At 45.9% G+C, this 15,643-nt stretch overlaps 1 protein-coding gene across 3 annotated transcripts in view; it reads left to right on the top strand.

Moving 5' to 3' along the window:
- Window positions 1-14,714, top strand: part of TTC12 (tetratricopeptide repeat domain 12) — a 50,878-nt gene extending 36,164 nt beyond the window's left edge. Inside the window, exons 15-22 of one of the 3 annotated variants that reach the window (XM_082411067.1) lie at window positions 666-726; window positions 1,515-1,652; window positions 2,148-2,246; window positions 2,715-2,783; window positions 10,920-11,021; window positions 12,355-12,454; window positions 13,315-13,540; window positions 14,570-14,714. In XM_082411067.1, the coding sequence (XP_082267193.1) occupies window positions 666-726; window positions 1,515-1,652; window positions 2,148-2,246; window positions 2,715-2,783; window positions 10,920-11,021; window positions 12,355-12,454; window positions 13,315-13,540; window positions 14,570-14,645 (871 nt within the window). In that variant the 3' untranslated portion in view covers window positions 14,646-14,714. Of the gene's footprint in view, window positions 1-665; window positions 727-1,514; window positions 1,653-2,147; window positions 2,247-2,714; window positions 2,784-10,919; window positions 11,022-12,354; window positions 12,455-13,314 lie in introns of all 3 variants that reach the window. The other 2 variants (XM_082411065.1, XM_082411066.1) reach the window with 2 other exon arrangements.
- Window positions 14,715-15,643: the final 929 nt, after the last annotated feature.

The raw sequence follows: 15,643 nt of genomic DNA, 5'->3' as shown, positions 1-15,643 counted from the left end.
CCCGGGCCGCCAGTGGCAGTATGGGTAACCATCCCCCCTGCGCTTTTTTTTCTTTGTTTAGCTGCTGCTGGGGAAGACAGTAAAGGTCTTAGATTTTCATAACTTTTCAGTTTTTAAAAAACTGCATCTTGTTTTTAATTTCCTCATCAACTTTAGGGCGTCTTAATTAGGAACGGTCATATGATGCGAGAGAGCTGCTTGTGCTGGCAGCCGGCCATCAGCACGCGCTGGGAGGGTGCACTCGCCTCTCTAGCTGGTGGACGTGTGTGTGCCTCGGGGCTCTCCTCACGGCTGTGACACGTGAACATGCTTACACCGTGTCTCCTGTTTGCACGGCACACAGCGCGTAGACTCAAAGCAAGGGGAGGGCAGGGGTGGTGCTAAGTCAGTTCGGCAGAAACCTAGGGATTCCAGCAGCTTCTGCATAAGAGAGCCGCCCTCTGAGATCTGTTGTTTAACATCAAAGGCAAGTCTCCAGGCTTAGAAAAAGTAAAGCCACATTACCTGCCCGGTGACGACCTTTTTTGGTTCCGAATGAATCATCCATGCAGGGGCAGATCACACGGGCCCAGGGTTGGATGGTCTGCGCCATCACCCAAGATGCTCTATTTATGTTTTAGTTTGCACGGGGTAGAAATAAATCATGGCTGATGTTCTCTCGACAGATTCCAAGTCTGGTTCCAGGCCAGCCTTCCGGATGTTCTCCTGGCACTGACGGGCGTGCTGGTGAGTAAGCCCTCATTTTATCACCTGTGACAGACCCTTTTGGGAGCATGAGCGGGGCTGTTTCAATACAGTTTACCCCCCAGAACTCCTGTCGCCTCTCAGGTTGATTAATCATTTATTCACAGCTGGAATTTATGCAAGTCTTGGTTGTTGAAACAGCTGCAGTGGGGGCAGGTGGAGATGGCATACGGGCAGAGCTGGTTACAGGGGAGGAAAGCCTGCCTGGGGGCCGCAGTAGGTGAAGGCGGAGAGTCTGTCGGTCTCCATCAGTCTTCTTCTGAGCCAAGTCCCGTCATAAGTACCACCTGCAACCCTGTCCCCTGAATGGCAGTCATCTCGGTCAGGAGGGCAGGTGTGGTGGTTGGAGCTGATGAGGGAGAAAATTGCCAGGCGGGGAGTCCTCCAGGAGAGCGTGCTGTGACTAGACTTGTCCCCAGGGAGCCATAGAAGTCTCAGGGGACCTTAGAGGGCATACTGACACCCCAGTATTTCACAGATGTGGAAATGGAAGGTCTGAGAAGGGACAGGACTTGTCCCAGTGCCCCCAGCTGGTTGATGGAGTGACTGAGATTAAGCCCTAGGCCTCCCTATTCCAGGCCAAGGTGATTTGGGGTCTCCCCCTCTGTGTGCCTCCTTCCTTTCCACCAGCGTGACCCCACCGATGTCCCCATGTGGCATAACGCTGTCTGGTTCCCAGACATTTTGGTGAGTGAGGGATGCCCCTAGAGATTATTCTGGCATCATTTGCCTGCTCTCTGCAGATTTGCTTTCTCTTCATCCCCTTTTAGAAGAGAGATCCCAAGGTCACCAACACCTCAGCTCTCTGCCAGTGTATTGCCGTTATGGGAAACCTCAGCGCTGAGGCTGCCACCCGAAGACAGATGTCTGCCTCTGAAGAATTCAGGGATGCCTGCTTGGGCCTCATGGTATTTCAGCTTTTCTAGTCAAAGTTGGTCTTTTACCTGCTTTGAGGGCATTGGCGGCTTCTTCATTATGTGGCTTTTCCAAAAATTCTGTTTGAGGGTGCTGGGGCCAGTGGCTTACCCCTTCTGTAACAGTAGGTTTGATGGGCAGCTGGCCTTACAGAGTCCTCCAGATCAAGTCTCTTCCACCCCGGAGGTGTTTGAAGGGTTTTCTGTGGAGCTGGCTTGAGCACCCATTTCAGCAGCTCCATCTGCAGTTTGAAGCCAGGGCATACAACATATGACATACGACATGAGGCGGCATACAACATATGACATACGACATGAGGCGCCACACACTCTGTGCTGTAAACCGGTCTCAGATCTTCCCACATCACTTAGGTTCATGACTCTGACAATTTTAGGGAGTGTGAGTGATACTGAGACCATCGCCAAGGGGAACAGATGACCATGACAAGCTGCAGGAAGATCATTGATCACCTTGTTTTGTTTCCAAAGGCCAAGTGTGAGGAGGATGTGGACCTGTTCAGAGAGGTCATGTATACCCTCCTGGGACTCATGATGAACTTGTGTCTTCAGTCCCCCTGTGTCTCTGAGGTACCGCATTCTTTTCTCCCTACCTTAACCCGTTCTGTTGCATAGAACTGTTCTCATTTCTGCAAAGAGGATAGAAGCACGGCAGCGCTCCTACACTGGCAGTGGGAATGGGGAAAGCTGGGCGGACGCTCTGTCCCTGCGCTGCCGAGGGATGGATGAGTCGCTCTGTCAGGTATTGATTCTGAAAACCAGTTGAGTATCCAGGGCACTGAGCACAGTGCTAGGTTCTGCATTTACAAAGTCAAATATGACGTGCTCTCAAAGTGTCACCCTTTAGTTAGGGGAGTTGGACGTTGGAAGAAATGAGAGCAATAGAAGAAGATGTTGTGAAGGAAATGTGGACAGACGTGGTGGTGGCGAGAGGGAGGGAGTGGAGAGTGGTCGGTTCTACTTGAGCGCTCAGAAGGAAGAGGCAGAGGACCATGACCAGGACAGGCAAACTCCTTCTCCTGCTCCCTGTTGTTGTAGGTTTGGGCCATGGAGGTGAGCAGGAAGTGCCTGTCTCTACTGAACAGCCAGGATGGAGGAATCCTCACAGTAAGCTTCTCCCAGGGAAATCCAGAAACAGCTTCCTTTGTTGTTCTCCTTTAGTTTTGTTTTGTTTTGAAGTCACCACACCTTTCAGATTCTATTGATTCTCTGAGATATGGGTCAGATTATATACTCCTCAAAACGATGCCCATAGCACATAAATACCGAATTTGCCTATGGTTTCAGGGGATTTGGTGACACCCCCCACCAGTGCCCATCTGTGGAGGCCCTAGACTCCAGGAACCCCAGTTAAGAATCCCTTTTCTGTAAACTGTGACACTTAAAAACTTATCCGAGGTAATCTATCTGATTTGTCCTATATCAAGCCATCTTTGTGCAAATTGGACAGGCCAAATGATTTTATTTGGAATCTTTCTTCCATAGTCAAAAAAGCCAGACACATATTTTGAAGCCAGTGATTCTGGAGGTTGTTTATGCATAATGGTTTTAGCCCCCTTGGAGACATACGCTGGAATGGCTTTCTTCTGTTTCTGACATTTGGCTAAGAAAATTAAGAAGGCCTATGGTTAGCACAGTGTATCAGGAGGAGAAAGTTGATATGATTCAAGAGGCTGTTTGCCATTATCCTGGGATGTGTTCTTCACTCACATTAGGAATCACCCTAACTTTTATGCCTATTAGGTCAGGGCCCTAAACCTAGAGAAACAATTGGCATCACATCCAGGGCAACACTGGGAAACCAGCCCTTCAAGGATCACAGCCTGGGCACAAGCCTCTTAGATAGCCTCATCCACCAGAGGGTAGACAGCAGAAGCAAGAAGACCTACGGTTCTGCAGCCTGTGGAATGAAAACCACATTCACAGAAAGATGGACAAAATGGAAAGGCAGAGGACTATGTACCAGATGAAGGAACGAGATGAAACCCCAGAAAAACAACTAAATGAAGTGGAGATAGGCAACCTTCCAGAAAACGAAATCAGAATAATGATAGTGAGGATGATCCAGGACCTTGCAAAAGAATGGAGGCAAAGATCAAGAAGATGCAAGAAATGTTTAACAAAGACCTAGAAGAATTAAGGAAGAAACACTAGAAGAATTAAAGAACAAACAGAGATGAACAATACAGTAACTGAAATGAAAACTACACTAGAAGGAATCAATAGCAGAATAACTGAGGCAGAAGAACGGATAAGTGACCTGGAAGACAGAATGGTGGAATTCACTGCCACAGAACAAAATAAAGAAAAAAGAATGAAAAGAAATGAAGACATCCTAAGAGACCTCTGGGACAACATTCAATGCACCAACATTCGCATTATAGGGGTCCCAGAAAGAGAAGAGAGAGAGAAAGGACCCGAGAAAATATTTGAAGAGATTATAGTCGAAAACTTCCCTAACATGGGAAAGGAAATAGCCACCCAAGTCCAGGAAGCGCAGGGAGTCCCAGGTAGGATAAACCCAAGGAGAAACACGTCAAGACACATAGTAATCAAATTGACAAAACTTAAAGACAAAGAAAAACTATTGAAAGCAACAAGGGAAAAACGACAAATAACATACAAGGGAACTCCCATAAGATTAACAGCTGATTTCTCAGCAGAAACTCTACAGCCAGAAGGGAGTGGCATGATATATTTAAAGTGATGAAAGGGAAGAACCTACAACCAAGATTACTCTACCCAGCAAGGATCTCATTCAGATTTGATGGAGAAATCAAAAGCTTTACAGACAAGCAAAAGCTAAGAGAATTCAGCACTGCCAAACCAGCTCTACAACAAATGCTAAAGGAACTTCTCTAAGTGGGAAACACAAGAGAAAAAAAGGACTTACAAAAAAAACCTCATAACAATTAAAAAAATGGTAATAGGAACATACATATTGACAATTACCTTAAACGTGAATGGATTAAATGCTCCAAGAGACACAAGCTCGCTGAATGGATACAAAAACAAGACCCATATATATGCTGTCTACAAGAGACCCACTTCAGACCTAGGAACACATACAAACTGAAAGTGAGGGGATGGAAAAATATATTCCATGCAAATGGAAATCAAAAGAAAGCTGGAGTAGCTATACTCATATCAGATAAAATAGACTTTACAATAAAGAATGTTACAAGAGACAAGGAAGGACACTACATAATGATCAAGGGATCAATCCAAGAAGAAGATATAACAATTATAAATATATGTGCACCCAACATAGGAGCACCTCAATACCTAAGGCAACTGCTAACAGCTATAAAAGAGGAAATCTACAGTAACACAGTAATAGTGGGGGACATTAACACCCTACTTAAACCAATGGACAGCTCATCCAGACAGAAAATTAATAAGGAAACACAAGTTTTAAATGACACAATAGACCAGATACTTTTAATTAATATTTATAGGACATTCCATCCAAAAACAGATTATACTTTCTTCTCAAGTGCACACAGAACATTCTCCAGGATAGATCACATCTTGGGTCACAAATCAAGCCTCGGTAAATTTAAGAAAATTGAAATCGTATCAAGTTTTCTGACCACAATGCTATGAGACTAGATATCAATTACAGGAAAAAATCTGTAAAATATACAAACACATGGAGGCTAAACAATACACTACTAAATAACCAAGAGATCACTGAAGAAATCAAAGAGGAAATCAAAAAATACCTAGAGACAAATTACAATGAAAACACGATGATCCAAAACCTATGGGATGCAGCAAAAGCAGTTCTAAGAGGGAAGTTTATAGCTATACAAGCCTACCTCAAGAAACATCTCAAATAAACAATCTAACCTTACACCTAAAGGAACTAGAGAAAGATGAACAAACAAAACCCAAAGTTAGCAGAAGGAAAGAAATCATAAAGATCAGAGCAGACATAAGTGAAATAGAAACAAAGAAAACAATAGCAAAGATCAATAAAACTAAAAGCTGGTTCTTTGAGAAGATAAACAAAATTGATAAACCTTTAGCCAGACTCATCAAGAAAAAGAGGGAGAGGACTCAAATCAATAAAATTAGAAATGAAAAAGGAGAAGTTACAACAGACACTGCAGAAATACAAAGCATCCTAAGAGACTACTACAAGCAACTCTATGCCAATAAAATGGACAACCTGGAAGAAATGGACAAATTCTTAGAAAGGTATAACTTTCCAAGACTGAACCAGGAAGAAATAGAAAATATGAACAGACCAATCACAAGTAGTGAAATTGAAACTGTGATTAAAAATCTTCCAACAAACAAAAGTCCAGGACCAGATGGCTTCACAGGCGAATTCTGTCAAACATTTAGAGAAGAGCTAACAGCCATCCTTCTCAAACTCTTCCAAAAAATTGCAGAGGAAGGAACACTCCCAAACTCATTCTATGAGGCCACCATCACCCTGATACCAAAACCAGACAGAGATACTACAAAAAAAAAAATTACAGACCAATATCAGTGATGAATATAGATGCAAAAATCCTCAACAAAATGCTAGCAAACAGAATCCAACAGCATATTAAAAGGATCATACACCATGATCAAGAAGGATTTATCCCAGAGATGCAAGGTTTCTTCAGTATACACAAATCAATCACTGTGATACACCATATTAACATACTGAAGAGTAAAAACCATATGATCATCTCAATAGATGCAGAAAAAGCTTTTGACAAAATTCAACACCCATTTATGATAAAAACTCTCCAGAAAGTGGGCATAGAGGGAATCTACCTCAACATAATAAAGGCCATATATGTCAAACCCACAGCAAACATCATTCTCAATGGTGAAAAAGTGAAAGCATTTCATCTAAGATCAGGAACAAGACAAGGATGTCCACTCTTGCCACTATTATTCAACATAGTTTTGGAAGTCCTAGCGACGGCAATCAGAGAAGAAAAAGAAATAAAAGGAATACAAATTGGAAAACAAGAAGAAAAACTGTCACTGTTTGCAGATGGCATGATACTATACATAAAGAATCCTAAAGATGCCACCAGAAAACTACTAGAGCTAATCAATGAATTTGGTAAAGTTGCAGGATACAAAATTAATGCAGAGAAATCTCTTGCATTCCTATACACTAACAATGAAAGATCAGAAAGAGAAATTAAGGAAACAATCCCATTCACCACTGCAACAAAAAGAATAAAATACCTAGCAATAAACCTACCTAAGGAGGTAAAAGACCTGTACTGAGAACACTATAAAACACTGATGAAATAAATCAAAGATGACACAAACAGATGGAGAGATATACCATGTTCTTGGATTGGAAGACTCAATATTTTGAAAATGACTATACTATGCAAAGCAATCTAGAGATTCAATGCAATCCCTATCAAATTACCAGTGGCATTTTTTACAGAACTAGAACAAAAAATCTTAAAATTTGTATGGAGACACAAAAGACCCTGAATAGCCAAAGCAGTCTTGAGGGAAAAAAATGGAGCTGGAGGAATCAGACTCCCTGACTTCAGATTATACTACAGAGCTACAGTAGTCAAGACAATATGGTACCGGTACAGAAACAGAAATATAGATCAATGGAACAGGATAGAAAGTCCAGAGATAAACCCATGTACCTATGGTCACCTAATTTATGACAAAGGAGGCAAGAATATACAGTGGAAAAAAGACAGTCTCTTCAGTAAGTGGTGTTGGCAAAACTGGACAGCTACATGTAAAAGAAGGAAATTAGAACACTCCCTAACAGCATACACAAAAATAAACTCAAAATGGATTAAATACCTAAATGTAACACCGGACACTATAAAACTCTTAGAGGAAAACATACGAAGAACACTCTTTGACAAATCACAGCAAGATCTTCTTTGACCCACCTCCTAGAGTAATGGAAATAAAAACAAATTGGAGGGCTTCCCTGGTGGCGCAGTGGTTGAGAATCTGCCTGCCAATGCAGGGGACACGGGTTCGAGCCCTGGTCTGGGAAGATCCCACATGCCGCGGAGCAACTGGGCCCGTGAGCCACAACTACTGAGCCTGAGCGTCTGGAGCCTCTGCTCCGCAGCAAGAGGGGCCGCGATAGTGACAGGCCCGCGCACCGCGATGAAGAGTGGCCCCCGCTCGCCGCAACTGGAGAAAGCCCTCACACAGAAACGAAGACCCAACATAGCCAAAAATAAACATAATAAATAAATAATAAATAAAAATTAAAAAAAAAAAAACAAAAAACAAATTGGACCTAATAGGACCTAGTAAAATCTTTTGCACATCAAAGGAAACTATAAACAAAACAGAAAGACAACCCTCAGAATGGGAGAAAATATTTGCAAACGAATCAACAGGCAAAGGATTAATCTCAAAAAAAAATCAACAGCTCATGCAGCTCAATATTAAAAAAACAAACAACCCAATCAACAAATGGGCAGAAGACCTGAATAGACATCTCTCCAAAGAAGACATACAGATGGCCAAGAGGCACATGAAAAGCTACTCAACATCACTAATTATTAGAAAAATGCAAATCAAAACTACAATGAGGCATCACCTCACACCAGTTAGAATGGGCATCATCAGAAAATCTACAAACAACAAATGCTGGAGTGGGTGCGGAGAAAAGGGAACCCTCTTGCACTGTTGGTGGGAATGTAAATTGATACAGCCACTATGGAGAACAGTATGGAGGTTCCTTAAAAAACTAAAAATAGAATTACCATATGACCCAGCAATCCCACTACTGGGCATATACCCTTAGAAAACTATAATTCAAAAAGAAACATGCACCCCAATGTTCATTGCAGCACTATTTACAATAGTCAGGTCATGGAAGCAACCTAAAGGCCCATCGACAGACGAATGGATGAAGAAGATGTGGTACATATATACAATGGAATATTACTCAGCCATAAAAAGGAACGAAATTGGGTCATTTGTAGAGATGTGGATGGATCTAGAGACTGTCATACAGAGTGAAGTAAGTCAGAAAGAGAAAAACAAATATCATATATTAACGCATATATGTGGAATCTAGAAAAATGGTACAGGTGAACTGGTTTGCAAGGCAGAAATAGAGACACAGATGTAGAGAACAAATGTATGGACACCAAGGGGGGGATGTGAAGGGGGGATGGTGGTGGGCTGAATTGGGAAATTGGGATTGACGTATATACACTAATATGTACAAAATAGATAAGTAATGAGAACCTGCTGTATTAAAAAAATTTTTTTTTGAAAAAAAAAAAGGATCATAGCCGGAGGACTGGTTCCAGGGTTGTAAAAACCTTCCAAGTAGATCCAGCATATCCTGTTTGTGGCCAGCAAGCCCACAGCTTCCCTGAAGTCAATCCAGACTTACAGGGCAAAGCTGCTTAACCTGGGCTCCAGGAAGATGTGGTAGGTCTTCAGGTTCCCTGGAACCCCCAGCAATTGTACAGAAAATTCTGAGTGTATGTGCATTTTCATGGGACTGGAGGCCACCACAGCTTTCATCAGATCCTCAAAAATGATACACGACTCCAAAAGTGGTAAGCACCACTGTTCTTGGGTACTTGGGGTTTTCTGGCTGGTGGGTCTAAAGCTGGGCCTGCACTAGTTCCACACTGGCCCTTCAAGGACTCTGGGCCAGATGTCCCCAGGACTCTGCTTGGCCACAGCTAGGTGGGTGCTGACCAGCTTGTTGAGCAGGGCAGTAGCCTTAGCAGGGAACCAGGTCCTTTAATACGGTGCTCTCTCTACCGCCTTGGGCCTGAAAAGAGAGCTGTACTGTCAACTGTAGTCACATCCTAGCCCCTGCAGGAAGCAGATTAGGGAAACAAGATAGGTAATATGATAATACACAAGCTTGTCCATTCTTGCTCTGGAGACTTCATTAAAATGAGACTAAAGACATTAGGGGGAAAAAAAGGCAGAAACCCACACTGACAAAGTGAACAGGCAAGAGGTCGCCAAAGGGTAAGTTATTTTAGCTAGTTTCTGGAAGATGGAGAACAGCTGCCAGACTGGTAATTAATGAGGCAGGGCTAAAGAAGCCTTCATGTAGAGGACAGAAGAGGGGAGCCCAGCTGGGAGGTAGCAGGTCTGTCTTGCAGTTCCATGGAGAAGATCGAGAATTCAGACTGCCAGCTACAGCAGAGGACAGAAGTAAGAGACGGGGGGACTGCATTTGGCAGCCAGGCATCTATTCCTCAGGCATAAAATGAGCCTTTTTTTCCTAAAGGAATTGAAAGACCAGAGAAAAAATTTTTGCTTTCTGGTATTTGAGAGTGCCACCTCTCCACCTGTCAGTGGACAAACTTCCCATAAACATAGTGTACCCAAACATACTGCTTTTTTCATAAATGTGACTGGAGAGCTAAGGGTAGCTCTCACCAGGCATATCAGGAAAGCCATACAAATAAATAGACAAAGCAAGGTAAGCAGAAAATTTGACTCTCAAAAAATAGAGATGAAGTAGAAAACAGAAGAAAAAATTAATAACTATCACTCGTATCTTCAGAAAGATTCAAGATAGTGTTATGGCCATAAAATAGTAACAGAACTACTTTTTTAAAAATCAGAACTGGCAAATAAAATCAATGAAGTCTCCCAGAGAATAGAATAAAAAGACAGATTTAGAAAAGATAAAGGAAAAGCTAAAAGTCCCAGAGGATCCATCCAGGAAGTCCACCATCTAATAAGGGCCCTGTTGGTATCAGAGCCCCACGGGTGATACAGGGCAGGACTTTCTTGCCAAGGGTTGAACGCTGGTCCTGTGTGAAGCTGGAATAAGCTGGGCCTCTGTGCACCCGGGGGCAATGTTGGCAGCCCTTAGAATTGCCTACCCAGCAGCTTTATTACAAAGAACAGTACTTGACTTGCTATCAATTCCTTGGCCACTGTATTTTTAAAGTCAAAATATTATTTTGCATCTAATACTATTGATTGTTTTTGCCTCACCAAACTACTTCTTGACTTTAAAAGGTCATCAGCGTTTTAAGAAAGAAATTTCTATTGAGGTATAGTGGGTGTACAATATTATCTAAGTTTCAGATGTACAACACAGTGATTCACAATTTTTAAAGGTTCTGCTCCATTTATAGTTATGATAAAATATTGGCTATATTCCCTATGCTGTACAATATACCCTTGTGGCTTATTTATTTTATGCATCGTAGTTTGTAGCCTTAACCCCCTACCCCTTTCTTGCCCCTCCCCACTTAGGAACGTTTAATCAGCCTTTCTTTCTGCTTCACTCAGAGAGCTGCTGGCATTCTTAGCCGCACCCTTTCTTCCTCTCTGAAAATTGTTGAGGAGGCCCTCAGAGCAGGAGTGGTGAAGAAAATGATTAAATTCCTGAAGGTAAAATAACTTCATTGGTTACAACCTCCTGAATTTCCGGGAGTGTCATATTTTATTTGGGGAACAGAATAAAGGAGGGCTTTGTTCAGTTAAGGTTCTTCTATTTCCCCCCTGCTAGCTTCTAACCTTCTTGAATGGAGATTCCCTTCTGCCTGTCCCCCCAGACTCTGCTCTGACCAGCAATGTAAGATTGTTGAACAAATAATTGTTCATTAGATAACATCCATAAAAACTGCTTACCACTTAAACCTAACTTTAAAAATGTATGGCCTCTGTCCTCGAAAAAGATGGTCTGAGTGGCTTCAACAAGGTTTCTCGGGTCCTGGTTTTGTTCATGGTTTCCTGCTCGTGACGCTTTATCCAGTTACCTGGAGAAGGTTGGAGATAACTCCATTTATGAGATATGTAGGCTGCAGAGTAACCGTGTGGCTTTTAAAAGGATGTTCAGATTTTCCCCGCAATATGAGTGCAGTGAATCTGTGTGAGTCAGTACAAGAGTTAACTAGATTCTCCTGAAGTGGGAGGTGAGTTACTAGGTTGCATCTTTGGGTCCCGCCAACAATGCGTGTGCCCAGTGAGGGTCACGCCCCCATGTTACTGTGGTGACCCCATGGGAGACTTACTCATAAAACCCAGGCTGAGTGGCACCAGGAAGCGTGCTCTGTCGGGGGGCTGCTTCTGGGGCAGGGGCGATATTGAGGGGGCATGGTGGTGGGTCTGAGTTTAGGCAGCCACGTGGATGATGACCGTCGTTCACTCTGTATAACTCTTGCACACCCACCGGAGCCTGCTGGTTGCATGCACACACATGTGCATTATGCATGCCTTCACACACACATGCATTTTAAAGACTCCACATAGGGTGATTTTAAGGGTTATGATTCGACAGTTGTCACCTCTTAAAATGATCTAGGTTCGTAATGTTCTCCATGCAGGCCTGTCAGCCTGACAGCCTTCTCAAGTCAACCCTCATTCTCAAATGGCGAAATGACATGGGAGGGCCTTTTCCTCCCTTTTTTGGTAGATCTGCCAGTCGACAACACCATTCTCTTCTCAGCCACTCACTCCTAAGCCTTCCACAGGTAATTACTCAGGTGTACATGACAGGCCTACATTCATAGCGGGGGTGAGGGCCACGTTAGGGAGGATGTGAGTGACACTGCATCCCAGCAGGGACCAGGCCCACTCGCCAGGAAGCACACGCTATTGTCAGCAGAGCTCTGTCTCAGAAGTCTAGGAAGCCACGAGCACAATCACAGCTGCTGACTGTAGTTTCTGGCCGAGAACAACCATGGCATTGATTTTCTTTTCCTAATTTCACTCTGAAATCTAGGCAGGAGGCCAGACTGCGTCACGTTATGCGGTAAAGATACTCGCCATCTGCACTAATAGTTATCACGAAGCGCGAGAAGAGCTGATAAGACTGGATAAAAGTAAGTGATAGTTTCTTTAAGTGGAGCCCACATTAACCCAGAGGTTAATCAAGCCGGGAAGCTGCAAAGGGAACTGCCGGTGAGGAGGGAGGAAAGACTGAGGATGATGGCGTCACCCGCTCCCCGGACTCAGGCAGTGTGTATGAAGATGACGTCACCTCACCTCCAGCTCTGAAAGCTCTTAATTAGCATTCGGCCCGCGCACAGGTACCACATCCTTGCTGGAAGACTCAGCTGGGAAGCAGCTCAAAGATAACAGAATCAAAGCTGGGAGCTACCTCCCCACTCCAAGCGAATTGCGCTTGTTTGTAGAGCATTCTGCTTAGACTGACCTAACACGGGTCCTCTTCCTTCCCAGGGGAAACACCTTAGTGACCAAGGAGAGTGGGAGAGGCTGAGCCTGGCTTTAGTCCAGTCACTGCCCTGTCATGCGGAGCAGGGGTCCGGCTAACACTCTCCTTCCCACCTCCTCTGGGGCCACACAGGCGTGAACTGAGGGGGTCCCCACTGAGTGGGGAGCAGGAACCTTTCCTGTGGAACCTGTTCCTGGCCCCGCAGGTACAGGGTGCCAGCCCATGGCCTGCCACTCAGGCGGGGGCTGTCGGGTGGAGCTGAGAGGTTCAGATTGTGGATGTAGAGAGAATGGACCTGTCCGATGCATAGCCTGCATTCCCGGGACAACTGAGTCCTGCCAGGCTCTGCCCTGGGCTCCTGAAGTCCCTCAGAGACACAGCCAGGAGGCAGAGAGCTTCAGAGCACTCAATAGGGATTTGCCGAGCAGGTGACATGTCCATCCGCTGCCACCTCCCTGTGCCCCCCATGTTCCACTGCCAGCCTCCCGCTTGTTCTCCACCCTGTAGAGCTCGGCGTTCTGATGCAGCTGCTGCGCTCGGAGGATGAGATTCTGGTGGGCAACGCCACCCTCTGCCTGGGGAACTGCGTGGAGGTGCCACACGTGGCCTCGTCCCTGCTGACCACGGACATCGTGCCGGTCTTGCTGAAGCTCGCGGGCGGCGACGCGCAGAAGACGGCCGTGCAGCTGAACGCGGGCATCGCCCTGGGGAAGCTGTGCACGGCCGAGCCCAGGTGCACGGCGCGGCAGGGAGCCCAGCTGCTTCTCTGGAGGAAGCCCCCCCACCCCCAGGGCACTGGGGAGAGCTCAGGCTGCAGCCGGAGAGGGAACACGGTTATGGGACAGGGATCTTTCTGGGCACCGACGGCCGTCGTCTTCTCTCTGTTCCATTCCCACAGTCTCCTCCAGCCTCTCCTCTTTCTACCCCTCTTCCCTCTCCCTCTCACACCATCTCCCCTTCTCTTGGTCTCCTTTCTCTCTCCTCTGCTTTTCCAGAAATAGACCTCCCCCGCTTCATTTTTTTTTTTTTTTTTTTTTTTGCTTGGGACCTAAGTGTATGGGAGAATGTCCCGTAGGGTAAGCTCTTGCGCTGGAGAAAACAGGCGAGGTTGGGGAGCGGCATGATTAAGGCCACCCAACAAGCTCAGACAGGAGCCTGCACTTGACCTGGGTATCGTGCCTCTCTCAGCTCAGGCTTCCGCCCCGCTCTGCCCCGATCTGAGGCGCTGGAACGCCTGGTCCTCGTGTTCCTAGAAGGTGCCCACCTGTGGCTGAGCGTGGTGCCCTGGCCCAGGAGGGGGTGCCTTCCATGGTGGGGAGGGTCTCTGGCCTGCCTGCTTCCTTCTCGCACAGCCTCCCCCTCCCACCCCTCCTCTGGAGAATGAGAGGGTGGACCTGGATGACGTCTACGGTCTTTTCGAGTTCTGTCTGATTGTTCAAATGGAAGGAATGGATAAAATCTTTCTTCTGCAGAAAGCAAAGCACATCAGCTAGGATGGGCTCTCTGTGGCAACCTGCTGGGGAGCTCCCAAGAGCAGGTCCCGCAGGTCCCTGTCACATCTGCCACTCACACGGCGAGTGTTGCCGTGTTTTGTGGGCCTCCTGAGGGTCTCCCCGCTTTGATCTTTAGGGTTCCCCAGGGCAGCAGCAGCTGCCCTGTCCTGCCTTCCCAGCCGGCTTCTGCCTGGGGGGGGATGCCTCTGGGGGCCAGGTGTCTGCACCCTGGCATTTATGTCCTGGAGTTTGTGTTCTGATTATGACAGGTTTGCTGCTCTACTGAGAGAGCTTCACGGGATGGAGATTCTCAACTCTACCATGAAGTACATGGACAATTCTTGAGAGACGTGGCGTCCGTGTGAGCTCTGGCTCGTTCCTGTGCCAATAAAGACTTTCTGAATATCCACTCCAGACCTGAATACTGATCTTCAGAGTTCTCGCCTGTTGGTTTTCACTGGTCACAAGACTTTCCCAAACTCTCTGGTAAGCAACAGTTCTAGATAGGAACTGGATTCCGCCTAACACCCCACCTGCCCCTCTTGCTGTTTTCTGCTGGCAACACGCTAGAACCATCAGGTTTTTCAGGAGTGGCATTTTGGCCTCTGTTTTCCAGCTCTGAAGTGCCAAGACACAGCTGCAGCGGCGTCTGCATGGTCTCAGACCTGGCTGTGGCGCACGATCTTGAATTCAGTGGGTTGAGTGGTGGGTGTGGCTCCCCAGCAGGGAGTTCTGTAAGGTCCAGGGGAGTCAGTCCTGGAAGCACCACCCGCTGCCTTCCTCCGCCCCATGCAAGGATGTTGTGACACCCCCTTCCCTTAAATTGTCTTCTGCTCCCAGTGCCGGGGTGGGGGGGATCTGTTTCTCTCCTGAACTCTCACAAATCCAGACATAATCTATTTCTCTAACCCACCTTGCTCTCCCACCCCATCCCCAAAAGGCGCTGCTCCCTTACAGTTGTCCTCAGTCCACTCTGAAACTGGCAAGGTTACCTTTGGACCCCAAGTCCCTAAGCAAAAAGTCCAATAAGTGCCACCACTCTTCCACTTCTCAGTACCATCACTTGACTGTTTTAGGGTAGGAGGCGGGACCTGCATGGTAGAGTGAATGCCAAGTGTCCCAGACCAAAGTTCCAAAGGCCTGTGGTCCTACTTACCCTGCTACCTGGCAGCTGTGTGACTTTGGGCAAGACACTCAACCTCTCTGGGCTTTGGTTGCCGCTTTTGGAAAAGCTAGAGTAATACCTGTCCAACCTATCTCCAACATTACTGTGAAGATTGAATGAAGTTTTGGAGGTAAAGCCACGAGGAATTGCAAAATGCTACACAAATATAAGAGATTTC

This window comes from Balaenoptera physalus (genome assembly GCF_965194825.1).
Source record: "Balaenoptera physalus genome assembly, chromosome: 10".
In the NCBI taxonomy this organism is placed as follows: domain Eukaryota; kingdom Metazoa; phylum Chordata; class Mammalia; order Artiodactyla; family Balaenopteridae; genus Balaenoptera; species Balaenoptera physalus.
The sequence above is the reverse complement of the archived record's forward strand: the minus strand, read 5'-3'. Positions and strand labels throughout refer to the sequence as shown.